A 15,117-nucleotide genomic window follows, 5' to 3' on the forward strand; every position below is an offset into this window, starting at 1 on the left:
CCGTACCAACGCAAAAGACTGCGATAAGGTTTAGGATGGACATAAAATGGAATATTCACCATAAACTCCATGTAAGGTATACATGTGGCACAAACTAAAATTCAATCTCACATTCTTGTACATCCATATTTTTATTGTTCTTAGTTACAGACAAAGGTCACAGTGAGGGAGTGTCAGGGTGAAAGTCCACGACGTGCTGCACGCTCAAAGTGATGATTGTCATTTCCTTTAGAAACACAGATAAATATCAGGGCGTTTTTAAGAACTCTGCGTCTTTTGTCAGATCACAGTGAACTTCACTCTCCGCCGAGCGCATGAAAACATCATGAATTCCTCATGAAATGAAGCGGTTTAATGTTTCAGGCTCAGAACATGAGGAAGAAGGAGTTGAAGTTTCAAAAATAACTTGCTAAAACACACAGATGTTTTAAACTCTCATGGTCGAGCTGCGAGATATTCTCCAAAAACAGCGTTAGCAAAATGTGGAAAAAACCCTTTATGTACAATGGCACATTTTTGGCGCTGAACGCGACGAGTGTAACATTTGTTTGTACACAGTCATTTTAGCCGTACTGTAGGCAGAGTCGCAGATGGTGAACAGGCAAGGCAGGCAACTGCTTGGGGCCCCAAGCTGATAGGGGGCCCCCCGACACTTGGAGCCTGAGGGCTGTTTTTACTGAAATGTGCAGTGAGGGGCCCCACCTCACGTTAACCTGTGTGAAGTTATCGTTCTGCAAGTTGTAAATGAAGCTGAAGGAAAATGAAGAGGAGTTTTCAATTAGGTCGTTAGAAGAGGAAGAAAAAAAGAGGATGAAGAAAAAAGAAAGAAAGAAAGACAGTTGTAAGTGGCGCTACTGGTGCAGATAATGATATAATGATAACATTAACAGTAAATGACTGCTGTTATTGAACAGTTACCTTGTCTAACTATCAGGGACACATACAGCTAACATTAGCGTCAGAACGCTAGCTGACGCTAACTAGTAGAAGCAGTGCTTAAAAGGTGGTGATGAGGAATTTCCTGATGTGGGTTAAGTACCCACAAGAAAACTATTTAACTTCTATACTTTATGTTTTGTTTAAGCGTTTATAATGTTAGTTATTTGCAGTGTAATGTATATATTTTTTTTTTCTGTTTATAAACGGGTTTTTTTTCAAGTTATTTACAGTATTTTATTGTTCTATATATTTTTTTATACAAGTTTATTTAGTTTTTTAAAAGCTATTTACAGTATGTTATTGTTCTTAACATTTATATTCTCACATACTTTATTTATTTTCAAAATCACAAGGTTTTTCCATGTTATTATTATTATCATTATTATCATTATTTATAACATAATGGTGACAAACACTGGTTGGAAGGGCCCCCCTGGGAATTTTTGCTTAGGGCCCCCACAGACTCTAGAATGGCCTCTGCCTGTAGGAGCTGACCTGGAAATAACAAGATCAAGCAAAAACTCAAAGTTCATGCATGATGAATATGTATGAACAGCTGTGGTCCCTAAGTACTTTCTCTCCTCCATGAACTTTGACCTCTGTGTGAAGTCACTCACCTCCGTCTAATCTCGCCTCATGTACCTTTTCCACTGTCGGAGAATTCTCTGAAATATTGATATTGCTTTTACTCACACCGTTGCACACAGTCGCCCAACACTGACTCCGACAAATGGGAACTATAACTTTTTTTTTTTTTTTTTTTTTCCCTCCTTCACCTCTTTTCACCTCAGCAGGAGGAAAAGTCGCCTCATCTGCTGCCGGGATTAAACGCATGACGGCCTCCGCAGATTATGCCGGGGAATCCACGATGGATGAAGAGAAAAGACAAAATGGAGACTTTCTCTGATTCTGTCTATATTACAAGAAATTGAAGATGGTTGTTTTATATGCAAATTAATGCATGTTTTCAGGATTTTTAACTGATCTACAGTTCGGTTTGATTCTCTTGTCGAACGTCGAGCTCGTGACTCTTCTAGTGACGACATTCTCTGACCAATCAGTGGCCGACCAGGTACGATCACTGAGAAACAACAAGCAGAGTCGAGCGCCATAAGTGCCAGACTCAAAGATGTAGGAGATAGGAATTTTGGACCTATTTTCCAACTCAGCCGGTGGGATGGAGACCTGTCCAAGAAATTTCATTCAGTTCTTCTAGTTGCCGAGTTTGCTGATGCTATGGCTGAAATCTGAAAAGCAGAAATCTGCCTAGACAGGTTGCGGTGGATGTATGAAAATGGTGGATGTACATGTATTACAGTCATATTAGGCTTTAGAAAGTCTGTGTAATGTTGAAATAAAGCAGTGAACAGAAATCATTGAGTCTTTTTCTTTAAAGGCGCCATATGTAAGAATATGGCCAAAAACAGTTACTGCACTCAAATTCAAAATACCGAGGTCTTTTAGGGGTTTTTTTCTGACGTAACTGGCAACCCATGGTTGCTCGGCAGCTGAGACTCTACTGACTGCAATGACTGGTAGACGGCGGTAGGTGGCGCCACATGCCAAAACATGATTTCAAAACATAAACATGATTTGCAGTCTGCAAAATATATTTTTTTAATGCAAATACTTTGTCTGTACTGTTGTTGTTGGTGAGTTCAGTTTGTTATATGAACATTATTCCTGAGTCGCTGTGACATATTAGGAGGATTTTATGGCCAGTTGCTTTAGATTTATTACATAATGCACCTTTAATGGCAACAATTTGTCCAGAATTCGTCGTACGTTTGTTGAATTTCTTGAGATTTCTTAAAGGAAATCCTGAATTCTACGTCCTGGATAAATGAGAATCTCCTGCTTCAGTTTATGTCTCAGGGTATTTTCCTGGGAACAACAACACGCTGCAGGTGCACGCCACCTGCAGCAACCCCTCAATTATCCCTATAATTCGATTTTTGTTCCACTTCCGCACCATAAAACAGTCCTTTTTCTAAAAAAAAGAAATGCGTCTGCATATTTACAGCGACCATTCTTCGTCGAGGGGAAACTGATGTTTGTGCCGTTTTTTCCGCTCGTGGTCGCGTCGTCCGTGATGAGTTTGCTCGTCGTTAACGGCGTCTGCGATTGATCCTCAGAGAGAGTTAATTGCCTCTGTGACACCATATCAATAAATATTTGAGGAGGAAAGAGCTTCCTGAGGGTAAACAAAGATTGTCTGCTCTATCACCGACTTCACTCAGCTGTGAAATATGCCACTGCGATAAATGAAGCTACAGGGAATCATCTGTGGAGTTTGTTTTTTCTTTCTTTCTCCCTCCTTTTGTGAAGTTTGTCTCCTCAAAAACGTTTAACTGGAGACTCGGGAGAAATAAACGATAAGAAAATATCGTATAACAAAGACGACGGGAGCCTGTGAGGTTCAGATCTCAAACTTTTTTTTATTAATTCACCAAAAAACAGCTGCAGAAACTACAACAGGAACTTTGACGGGAACGTTTCACACACAATTGACAAACTTTTCTTTTCTACGTCGTCATTCTTTCACTTTGTGTAAAAAAACCATTTGCACACTTTATAAAAAAAACATTTGTCATAACAACAAAAGTCATTTTACATTAAAAATATGGAAATAAACCGAAAAGAGAAAAGCAAATATTCCGTTTCTTGCGTTCTATAAAACGATAAAATGTCTCTGAACAAAGAATCAAAGGGTTAATTAGCTCCGCCCCCTAATATTACATCACATCATGTAAAAAGACCATATTTGGTCAAAGGAAAAAGTCGAATAAAAATCACTGTTTGGCTCCGGTTTCTCACATTTAAATTATATTTCTCGTAAAAATGTTGATGTTTCCACCCTAGAACATAAATATGTTCGTACTATTACATGAAAATGTATTCATTTTTATTTTTCTGAGAGAAAAAAATGTAGAAAAATTGACTCAACAAGCAAAAATAATTATAGTTTGTGCCGCAGGGATATAAAGCTGATGTTGAGTTACAGTTTATACCATTTTTTTAAAGTAAACAAGTAAGAAATCTGAAATAATTGTAATAAATAATAATAATAAATGGTTTTTAAACACACTTTAATGTAGAAGTGATTTATTTCAACAAAAACGGACAAGCTGGTGTGGGATTAACACAGAAATGACAAAAAACAACTGTCATTTAATCTGAAAACCATTTTTTTATGTTTTAAAAAGGTGTTTAACGCATCGCTTAAAACTCTTGTAATTGTATGATTACAATATTGGTCAGACAGAAAGAGCAGTAGTAAATATAAGATGTAAACAAAAAGCAGGTAATAAGTAAAAGTAAACAAAGTTACTGATAAAATACACAAATGGCTTATTGTAAAATGTAAAGCATTAATTCACGTGTAATTAAACATTAATAGAGACATAATTTACAACTTATAAACTCCTTAGAAAGGATGTTGAGTTACCAGGGGTAAAATAAATTGTTATTTTTTTTCTTCAGGAGGTTATTGCTCTTAGCGTTGAGCAGTAAGAGCTAAAAATATTTCAATATTTTTATCAAAGGACGCAGCAAACTTCAAAGAGGCTCTCGACACGGTCTCTTAGCAACAGCGGAGGCAACGCGTCGCGTCCACATAGACGTCAACGGCGTCTCGCTGCGTCTGCACTGCAGCGTCTCTTCAAAGAGTCGTCAACGGCTGAAATACAAATTAAACTTGAGCGTTTTTTCACGTTCCCACTCAGAAAAACTCAAGATTTATCAAAAACAAATGATTATAATACAAGACTATTGTACACTGTGTGTGTGTGTGTGTGTGTGTGTGTGTGTGTGTGTGTGTGTGTGCGTGTGCTGTACACTCAACATATAAAAGTGAAAAAAAACAAAGGAAAAACATCAATCTCTGTGTTTGTGTGTAAATATAAAAGCAGATAAATCAATATGGCTGTCGTTAACTGGAGCCCTGCAGTGCCCGCCCACTCGTGACCCCTCACTGACCCCTCACACACACACACGATCACAAAAACCACTATATATATATATATATATATATATATATATATATATATATACTCGTTCTCTAATTTAAGAGCAGTATAAAGATATGGAGTCGATAATGTGTGTGTGTGTGTGTGTGTGTGTGTTTTTAAACACTCTAAAAGGTCAGGAGGTCAAACGCTGACAGACAATGTCCGAGAGAGAGAAAAAGAGTTCAACAATTTTTTTTTTTAAATGGATAGTCAAAACATTTCCAACATTTAACGCAAGGAGGCTATTGGCTTAGCTTAGCTTTAAGACTGGAAACAAAAGAGAAAACTAGGCTATGTTTATATTATCTAATCTTTACAGTCTTATAAGACTTTAAAGGACCAGCATGTAAGAATTAGTGACACCTACTGGTGATGACTCATCACTCCCTTTCCCCCCCACACATATTATTTAAGGCTACAAAAATCGAATAATCTTTATTTTTAAGTAATTACATACTTCAGTAAACAGTAAATGTACTTTCTCCAAATAAACCCTGCTAAATATTAGACACTGGACCTTTAAAGTGGGGATGACAACAAGAACACCATTAGCATAGCTTAGCTTAGTCATCCTGTCTCACTTCAAAGATTAAAAATATATCTTTTAACAAAAAACTAGCACAGAAATCCACAATTTAAAGCTATTTGGCTAGTTCAACGTGCTAGCCTAAACTCCTTAGCTTCGCTAAAACACAAAAGACACAACAAAGGAGTGAGTGTGGGTTCAGCCATTTGACTTGTGTTTCCAGTTTATGCTAAGCTAAGCTAAGCTAACCACCTTTTCTATAGACTATAAATCTGCTGAACTTTTACACTGAAAAAAGAGAAAATGGTTGAATTAACTTTGAAAATTACTTACAAATTAAGTTAATTCAGAGTGAAGCTAAGACGCTTTATTTTGTATTCATTGATGATGTTTATTACCAACTTAAATATGTTTTTAAATTCCAAAAATTGTCTTTGTGTTTCCAATTTTACCAGAATACGAAATATTTTTTTCTGCAAATTTTATCTGATTCTATGTTTTTAGGATATATAATTTTCAGATAATGATTTTGGAGATTTGTGCTGCGAAAAACAATAATCATCAGAAAGTGGTGAGCGTTTAACTGCCGCCTTCATGTTGCTTGTTTTGTTCCAGGAAACCAAAAGACAGATAAATAGAAGCTGAAACCATCAATTTACCAACTAATCAACAAAACCTGGTTCCGATCGGGTTCTACCTGTGTTTTTATTTCAAGGCTCTAAGAACAAAATAATCCCTGTTTGAGCTTCTGTCGACAAAAAAAGAGATAAAGAGACGATAAAACTTTTCTTCCACTTATTCTGATGATTCTGATCGGGTCACATGTGGATCCTGATCCATGAGCCGAGTCCAGACGTTCGTACACTCATCTACAACAACACTACGATCACTGATGTACGTCTACAAACCACAGACGGAAACAGGCGGTCGACCACTGAGCGCGAACATCAGAGCGAATCTGGGCCAAGAACAAATCCACAGTCTGGAACCATGTCCAAAGTAGGACAGGGAAACATCTGAGGGCTTTTTTTGTGTGTGTGAGTTAGTATTTCCATTTTCATTCCCCCCCCAAAAAAAATCTTCAGACAGTCCCTGAATCTCCTTGTCCTCGTCTTCTCTACGTTGCTCCTGGGTTTCCATGAGTTTATTCCGCTCTCCTTCCCTGAGGAGACTCATGGCTCGTGGGGGGGAATCCAGGAAGGGTGGATTCGGGGGGGACGGGGATCTGCGGAAGTCCGAGCAGTCTCCTCCCTCCTCCCTCCTCCTCCTCCTCCTCCTCCACGCTGGCCTCAGCCGCAGGAGATGACCGTGAATCGCTTGGAGATGCAGGACATGTTGTGCAGGACGATGCCCAGGAGGAAGAGCAGGACGCAGGCCACCAGGACGACGGTGCACACGCCGGACCACGTGGATCCTTTCCCCGCCCCCGCCGGACCGCTGACCCTCCTCTCCACTTCGCCTCCCTCCAGCCCGGCGCCGTCTAGACCCATCGCCAGGCCCAGCGGCTGCTGCTCAGGCATGGTCACCACGGTGACGCCGCCTTTCTGATGGCCGCCGGGCAGGAAGCGGCAGCCCAGCTCGCCGGGCAACCCCAGCGCCCGCTCCTTGCCGACGGGCAGAGGCAGCATGTAGCAGCCGTTGCTCGGGAGGCGAATGAAGACGGGCGTGTGCTCGGAGGCGTGAGGGATGGCGATGACGGTGATGATGTCCGGGTCGTCCGGGAGCTGGGAGACGGACAGGCCCGGCGGCAGCTTGGTGACGCCGCGGCACCAAGGGCAGCGGATTTCCTTCTGGCTGCTGCGCATCTGCGTCAAACACACCGAGCAGCACGTGTGTCTGCAGTCCAGCAGTTTGGGCCGCCGCCGCGGGCTGTAGTAGTTGAAGCAGATCTGGCACTCCAGTATGGAATCCTGGGAAATCGTGTCCATTTTTGATCAGGTAAATTAGCAATCCCCAACAGAAAATATTAGCACTTTAGCGAAAGAGAAGAGTTCGAATCTCCAGGTGAAGTTATGAAGGTGCAGATCTCGCCGATGTTTCACCACCGTCTGCCAACATAAAGCCCTTTGGTGTTAGCATGGTCATCCATCTGCAACAGAAGACAACAGAAACCATTAATAATCAGGCCTGTGAAAGCTTTCTTATCGTATTTATAGCGATAGTTCATGTTTCACCCATAGAGAAAATCACAGATTTTAGCTACTGCTGCCTCGTGTGGTCACTTTGTGTCACTAAAATAAATCAGAGTGAAGGATTTCAAACACAGAAGTCACAAAATAACACATTTGAACTTTGTGATGGAGGCAGCAGTGAATCAATGCTAAATGCTAAATGCTAAATCGTCGATTTTCTCAATGGGCTTTGGTGTGGGAGAATAACCGGTTTATTAGTGACACAAACTTGTTTCCAGGCAGAAAATCTGTCCAACAGTGAGATAAAGAAGTGCACATATTCTTAATATATCAGAGACTTAAGCTAGCATAGATGTGCTCCTAAAATATCTGAGAGAAAAGAACACAAACAGTATTTTCTATTGCCATAAAAGTAAGTTTGATTGGAAGTTTGTGTTCTGAACACAGGATGTTCCCTTATTCCATCAGCATTTTTTAAGAAAGCCTTTCTCCCTAATCCAGCCGGAACAGTTTCCCTTAAACACCATTAATCCGAGAAGAAGAGAGTCGTCTTAATTAAAGACTTTTCTCCTTCAAACTTCAGTTAAAGCAGCGTTGTGCAGATTTGAGTCGTTCCGAGCTCCTCGCCTGTGACGGCTGTAATTCTCGGTTGTTTCACAGATTTCCGCCCTCGCTCGTCTCTGCAGTCTGAAGTTAAAATGCTCATCGTGCTGCAGGGAAAAATGGAGTTGGATGGAGTTGAATAGGCGGTTGATGTTTTAGTCAGCAAATTTAAATATTCTCCAGCTCCCCAATGCCGTTTAATTAGCAAAACATGAAGATATGTTCTCATGTTTACGTTCTTAAAACCACATTTCATTGAGACTTACGTTTAAAAAAGCAGTAAAATTACGTAATATTTAATTGAATGTATAGACTGTAGCTCTAAACAAGACACAAATCTTTAACTTTTGATTTAACAATCAAATTAAAATGACTAAAATTAGGATTTTATCCAATAAATTAGCAAATTATGTCACTAACGTGTCTCCACAGAGCAACAGTGTCATTGTGTGTTTTTGTTCAGACTTTTGTTCCTCACTCAAAGTGCCGAGTCTTTTGTTGAGTTTTCCCGCCATTTTACCTGACCACAACCACTTCCTGTCCCTGCTGTTTTCACTGAGTCAACCTGTGTATATGTTCTCCAGAACTCACCACACGGCAGATTTTTCTTTTTTTCTTGGCGATTTTTGACCCAGTTTGTACTTTCTCTGCTTTTATTTTAGCCTAAACTTAATCTGCGTTGACTTATGTAAAAATAACACTTTTAAAAGTCAGTCAGGGACTAATTACACTTCAAAACGTTGTTGATTGTTACTCTTTGCTCAATAGAACAAAGTAAAAAAGAAAAAAGACACTCGACAGCTAAGTGATCTCACAGCAAACTACCACAATGCATTATGGGCTATGGGGAGTCGTTACTATGTATGGTAATCGTAAATATCTGTCGACAGCAGGGGGCAGAGTTCCCGAGACCCTTTCCCTCCATATCTGTGTTAATTACGGCTAATTTGTCTAACTGTCTTCTTCAGACCTTTGTCTCCAAACATAAATGAATTCCTCCCTCTCTTCTTCTTCTCCTTCTATTTCTTTTTTGTTGCATAATCACGTCTGGCGTGTTCATCCGTGCGGAAGCTGTGATAGTTTCCTTTCACAGATGATTAAACTCTGTCAAAACAGCAACAAAGAGACAATGAATACCAAACAAACAAACAGAGGGAGAGCGGCTGTCGACTTTAGATTTCACTCTAAATGCTGAGGAGGGAAGACGTCGAGAGAGAGGACGGTGAGACAGACAGATGGACGGAGACGAGGAAAAAAATAAAAAAACAGACGAGCAGTGATTTCCCCGCACGTCAAACATCGCAATCTGTCATCGTAAATGAGACCTGATGCAATTTAGACGTTCTCTTTTAACGATGAGGATGTGACGACGTGTTCACACCACCAGGGGGCCCTGGAGCCCAAGCCTCTGTGCTACTATCTCTGCGATATCTTCATTACTACGTTATTCACTGAAAAAAACACAGGTTGTGTTTTCCCACACATTGGTTGACATCAAATTCAAGGACTTTCCAGGAGCAGTTCCCTCAAATTCAAGGACAAAACGTGCTGACACAGCTCAAGACGAGAGGACAACACACACACATCTGGACGAGTGATTGTCCTTGGTGTCTTGGACAAAGTCAGCGTTGGACCGTGTCCACCACACCGCTATTAATGAGTTTGTCCTGCGTAGGCCTTCGTCTATGTACGTCAGGCAATGCAGGGCATGAAACAGTAGGTGGCGTCATAACAAATAAGAGAGACCACACGCTTTGGTTTATATGCTTTAGTGGGGACCAAAGTCCTTGAAATGCGCCGTTTGTCCAGAATATTAACGTAAACACTGTGCTATCAAACGTCTTTTTGTTACAAACATGTAGAGAAAATGACATTTTTGCCATTTTATTCGCAATTTAAGGGCAAACGCTGAGCTGGTTTGTGTTGTGGAGTTTATGGAGGACGATCACGTGACGGTTAGCGACTGCACCGAGTTGACACCGTGTGGGAAAAGATGGCGACTGAAATCTCATTTAGATCCGAGCATTTATCCAGCGACACGATGTCAATCCTCTTCTAATGCTCTGCCAAAACACACACATTCCGGTTTATACCCTTTAGTGGGGACCGACGTCCGCAACCATCTCTGTGGGTCCGTGTTTGTACAGAATGTGAACGTTAAGGCTGTGGCGCAGTTCAACAAACATGCAGAGAAGCGCCATTTTGGCCATGTCTTTTTCACAATTTAACAACATCCTGTGGCCGATTAGCCCCAGTCCTGCTCTCTGTCTCCCCCTTTGTTCATCCGTGGTACTGCAGCTTTTCTTTCTGTTCTCCTCTCTTCACACCTTTAGGGTGAAAGCTTTTCTGTGTGGTTTAAGACATATTTCCAGGATCACGACATCTCAGCTAGCTGGTAAAACAAACTTATGTCCTTACACTTTTCAAGTTTCATGATATGAAAATTGTTTGAATTGTCCTTTAAAATCCTTGAATCTACACTAGAGTTTTTCTGTCATCGTCTCCTGACCTCGACGTTACGGTCATTACCTCCTCTCTAACCAGACTAACCTCCTCCTCCTCCTCGTCTTCACGCTCCCTCAGTGACCTCGTTTCTCTGCCCCATAAATGACACAAAGACAATGAAAAATCCTGGAGTTTTTAAGCAGAAGAAGAGTGAGACGTCGTCCTTCAGAGGGTGAGACGGTCCACGGTAGTTTCCGCCAAATCCTTCTGCTGAGGACGAGGATTAGCTTTGATCTGTGGTTCAATATTCCCATGAACCACGTCGCTCGCTCTCTCCTTCGATGTTATACCTCCTACGCTTCTCCTGAATGAATGAATGAGAAACATCTCCTTTTCTACTCTACGTTATCTTTTACTTCCTTCCTTTTTACACAAAATACGATATTTAAGTGGATAGAATTTAAGTCTCAAAAACTGATTTTACAAAAGAGTGAATATACTGCAGTGTTTGATCATTTATGTGACTAATACTGATTTCAGGGTTATGCTTATGCATTTTCACACATAAAAAATAAAAGTGAATAATATAGTTAAAATGAAATATCTTAAATATAATAACTGCAACTGACTTCATATATAAATATATATCATTGATTAAACAGTTTTTTTCTTTAATTCTACCTTCTTTGAAAAACATCACAAACATGTCAAATCAAAAGCCAGGAACCAAAACAAATGCGTCAGTTTAAGGTAGAAAAATAACACAAACTGCAAATCAAACCAATAAATAAAAACTACATTTAAATTCATGTCATTAATTTCACAAAATTGGCAAACTGTCCCTTTGTTATTTTTAATTACTGATTATTACACATGAATTAATCAGCTTGTTGCTTCTCCACTCGTCTCACAGACTTATTTCACATTTTATCGCCGCCTCAGCAGCTCTGACGACACAACGCTGTCGCTTTAAAAATGAAGACGTAAAAACATCTGCTGTCGTTCTCCCTCTCTCTCTCCCTCTCTCTCCCTCTCTCTCCCTCTCTCTCTCTCCCTGACTTTGCTGAACGTGCAGTCGAGGAAACGCTCGAGGTCACGAAGCGACAGCGGCGACGACGGCAGCGACTTAACAACGTGATGTATCGCTCGAACTGAGCTGTAACCACGGCGACCGGGCTGAGAACTCAGTGTGTGTGACCCACATTTTCTGTCCACTATCTACTCCTACATGTGTGAAACATCACAGAGGGAGAGAGAGAGAGAGAGAGAGAGAGAGAGAGAGAGAGAGAGAGAGAGAGAGAGAGAGAGGAGCATGATCTGTTTACAGAGAAGTCTGCAGAATCTCTGCTGAAAAACTCGATTTAACAGACGCAGATTTAACACATGAAAAACATCAATAACGTCTATTTATTGACTGTTTTCTCTGTTAATTGTTATTATAAAACTACCTTTCTGTTAGTCAGTTTTGTTGTGATGGGTGGGTGATGACCCAAGTGTGTTACCAGGAATATTTGGTAAATATCTACACATTGATGACGTCACAAAAACGATCAAATGTTCTTATAAACGAATTCCAATTCCTTGCTTAAACCTCAATCTTAACCCTCAATCTCAAAAATGCGCTCCCTCTAGTGCAAGTGCTGTCCCGATTCTCAGAAAAATTAAGTTGAGGGTCAAGTTTAAGGGCTGTATCGCCCTCAATATTGAAATTTTCCCGAGACCACCCTTGGGAGCAAGGGCTACCCAGAATGCATTGCGTGTTTTGACAGAACAAAGGTGGTGCTGAAAGCAGCGAAACGAGTACGATACAAATTAAAACAAAATAAAACAAAGTATTTTCTTAGTTAATAGAGATATTAAAATGATGAAAACCATTGTATTATCTTAGTTTAGGCCCATATTATGGATTACTGACGTCATTGTTGCGTAACATTTATTTTTATTTTATGATCTTTTGTCAATAGTCGGCCGGTGCGGACAAGCGATGGTTTGCTATGGTTTACTTTTCAATAAGTCGTGGTGTGTGGTAACTGTCAGCTGAATATTTGTATGAGTATCATCTTATAACTAACTGACAACCTAATAACTTGACTGACAAACGGATCGTAATAAATAATCCTGACGTAAATGTGTTCTTCTTCTTCTTCTTCTTTTTTGGAGTTGACAGACTGGACGCAGGTTTTGCGTTATTCTGCCCCCTACAGTCTGAAGACGTATCTGCATTTAAGGGGTGTCCCATTTCTAAGTGACAAAATAACCCTCAACACTTGGTTTTGAGGCCAGTTAAGATTAATGGTTTAGATTGAAGGTTAAGATAGTTCATTAAGATTCAGATTACGGATTAAGGTTTCTGTTAGATTTTAAACTGCCTCCAAAAGAGTGTGTGGTCCAGTTCACACCTCAGATCTTTGGACGAGAGTGTGTGTTAATCTCAAACTCATCCATTAAATTAAATTGAAATAAATTACACTGCAGTCAATTTTTCATAGACTTCCAGCGTTAACCGCAGAGGCGAGAAGGACAAAGAACACTCTGTCCTTGGAACAGTGGTTATATACTGTACGTGTCTAAGTGTGTCTAAGTGTGTTCTCGTCCAGATCTGTGTGAGGGCACAGGGAAATTATAGCTGTGGCCCAAAGGTTAAAGAGTTCTACAGTAGGAGGTTCTGACACAGTCAGCACTGACTGCACCGAGAACACGTTTTTAACCACTTAACACAAGTACCATCGAATAAACTCTACACCAGGTTAAGTCTATGACAGCTCAAATCACCGATTTTCTCTATGGGCTTTGGTGTGGGAGAGTGAGTGGGTGGCATGGTAATATTATGGGTCGCATATTCAATTTCTGCCTCCTACACACGACACAGTGGGCCTTTAAGGGTATGTTTAAACCTCCTTAGACAGGAAAGTGAAGTTTGGTAGATTTGGGGAACCGGTCATTCTCCCACACCAGGGTCCATAGACAAAAACGTTGTACTGAAATCACCTTTGGAGCCAAGCATTTATCAAGTGTCACGATGTTAATCCTCTCCTGATGCTCTGCCAAAACACACACACATTCTGGTTTATGCCCTTTAGTGGGGACCAACGTCCACGACCATCTCTGTGGGTCCGCGTTTGTACAGAATGTGAACGTAAACGCTCTCACGCAGTTCAACAAACATGCAGAAAAACGACATCTCCGCTAATTTAACAACATTCTGAGGCCGATTAGCCCCAGTCTCCCCCTCTGTTCATCAGTGGTACTGCAGCTATGGGTGCTTGGCTACTGGAGGTTGGTGTGGGAGAGTAAACAGGGAATTACGTCGTCTGCCGATGTCACATATGGGTACCGGGAGATTTTTTTCTTGCTGTATTTTCGTGCGTAAAATGTGGCTTTAACTAATTTAGCAAATATCTTGTGGAAATAAATAGTTTACCAGTTCATAGTGATATCAGGTGCTACATATTATGTAGTAAATGAGTCGCTCCATTAAGCACAAATCTGCTTTATATTGGTCCGCTCTCGCGCAGTTCAACAAACATGCAGAAAAACGACATTTCCGCCAATCTAACGACATTCTGAGGCCAATTAGCCCCAGTCCTGCTCTCTGTCTCCCCCTTTGTTCATCAGTGGTACTGCAGCTACGGATGTTTGGCTACTGGAGTTTGGTGTGGGAGAGTAAACAGGGAATTATGTTGTCTTGCTGTAATTTCATGCATATAATTTGGCTTTAACTAATTCCACAAATATCTTGTGGAAATAAATTTTTTACCAGTTTAAAGTAGCAGGTGTTATTTATTATGTAGTAAATGAGTCGCTCCATTACGCACAAATCTGCTTTATATTGGTCCTTTATATGAAAAAAGTTTGGGAAACACTGTCATAAACCCCTGTTTGCATGTGTTCGTCTCTGCAGAGCATTGAACCACCGCGAGACACATTACACATCATTTTCAGCTCCAGGAGCCAGAGAGTATCAGCGCCGGCCGGCTGGAGCGCTTTGGCCTCCTGCAGACGTGCTGGAGCGAGACACATCTCCACACTAACTCCCGTCCCCCCCCCGCCGGGAGGACGTCCAACCAGAGACGAGACGAGAGGCCGAGCGTGACCGCGTGCGTCGGCCAAATCCCTCCTGATACTCGCTCTTGTTCCCCGAAGCCAGTATTTGACCACACAAATAAACACGAGCAAGCGAAGGAGAGTCTGCAAAAGACTCTTTATCGTACGGAAGTGGCGTTCGGGGAGGAGTAAAAAGGCTATTTTTAACAAGGAAAACAAGACAATGAACCCACAACTTAATTTCCCAGCCAAAACAGAAACAAAGACAGTGTCAACACTCTAGAGACGGTGAAACCCGAGTGAAGGCTTGAGTCTGCCTTTATAACCTGACCACAGTCACACTGATGATCGTCTGCAGCTGTGAGAGGAAACACAGGTGCACACGATCACTGCTGATCCACTCACTCACAAACCTCTG

The 15,117-nt window shown here is 41.0% G+C and overlaps 1 protein-coding gene across 1 annotated transcript; it reads right to left on the minus strand.

The window, feature by feature from the left end:
- Positions 1–6,764: 6,764 nt before the first annotated feature.
- rnf152 (ring finger protein 152) lies at positions 6,765–7,403 on the minus strand (the record flags this gene model as incomplete). The annotated part of the gene is made up of 1 exon (XM_083901773.1): positions 6,765–7,403. One exon carries the CDS (start codon positions 7,401–7,403, stop codon positions 6,765–6,767), a length of 639 nt encoding a protein of 212 aa, XP_083757899.1.
- Between the last annotated feature and the right edge of the window lie 7,714 nt (positions 7,404–15,117).

Source organism: Microchirus variegatus (assembly GCF_963457635.1).
Source record: "Microchirus variegatus genome assembly, chromosome: 15".
NCBI classification, from domain to species: Eukaryota; Metazoa; Chordata; class Actinopteri; order Pleuronectiformes; family Soleidae; genus Microchirus; species Microchirus variegatus.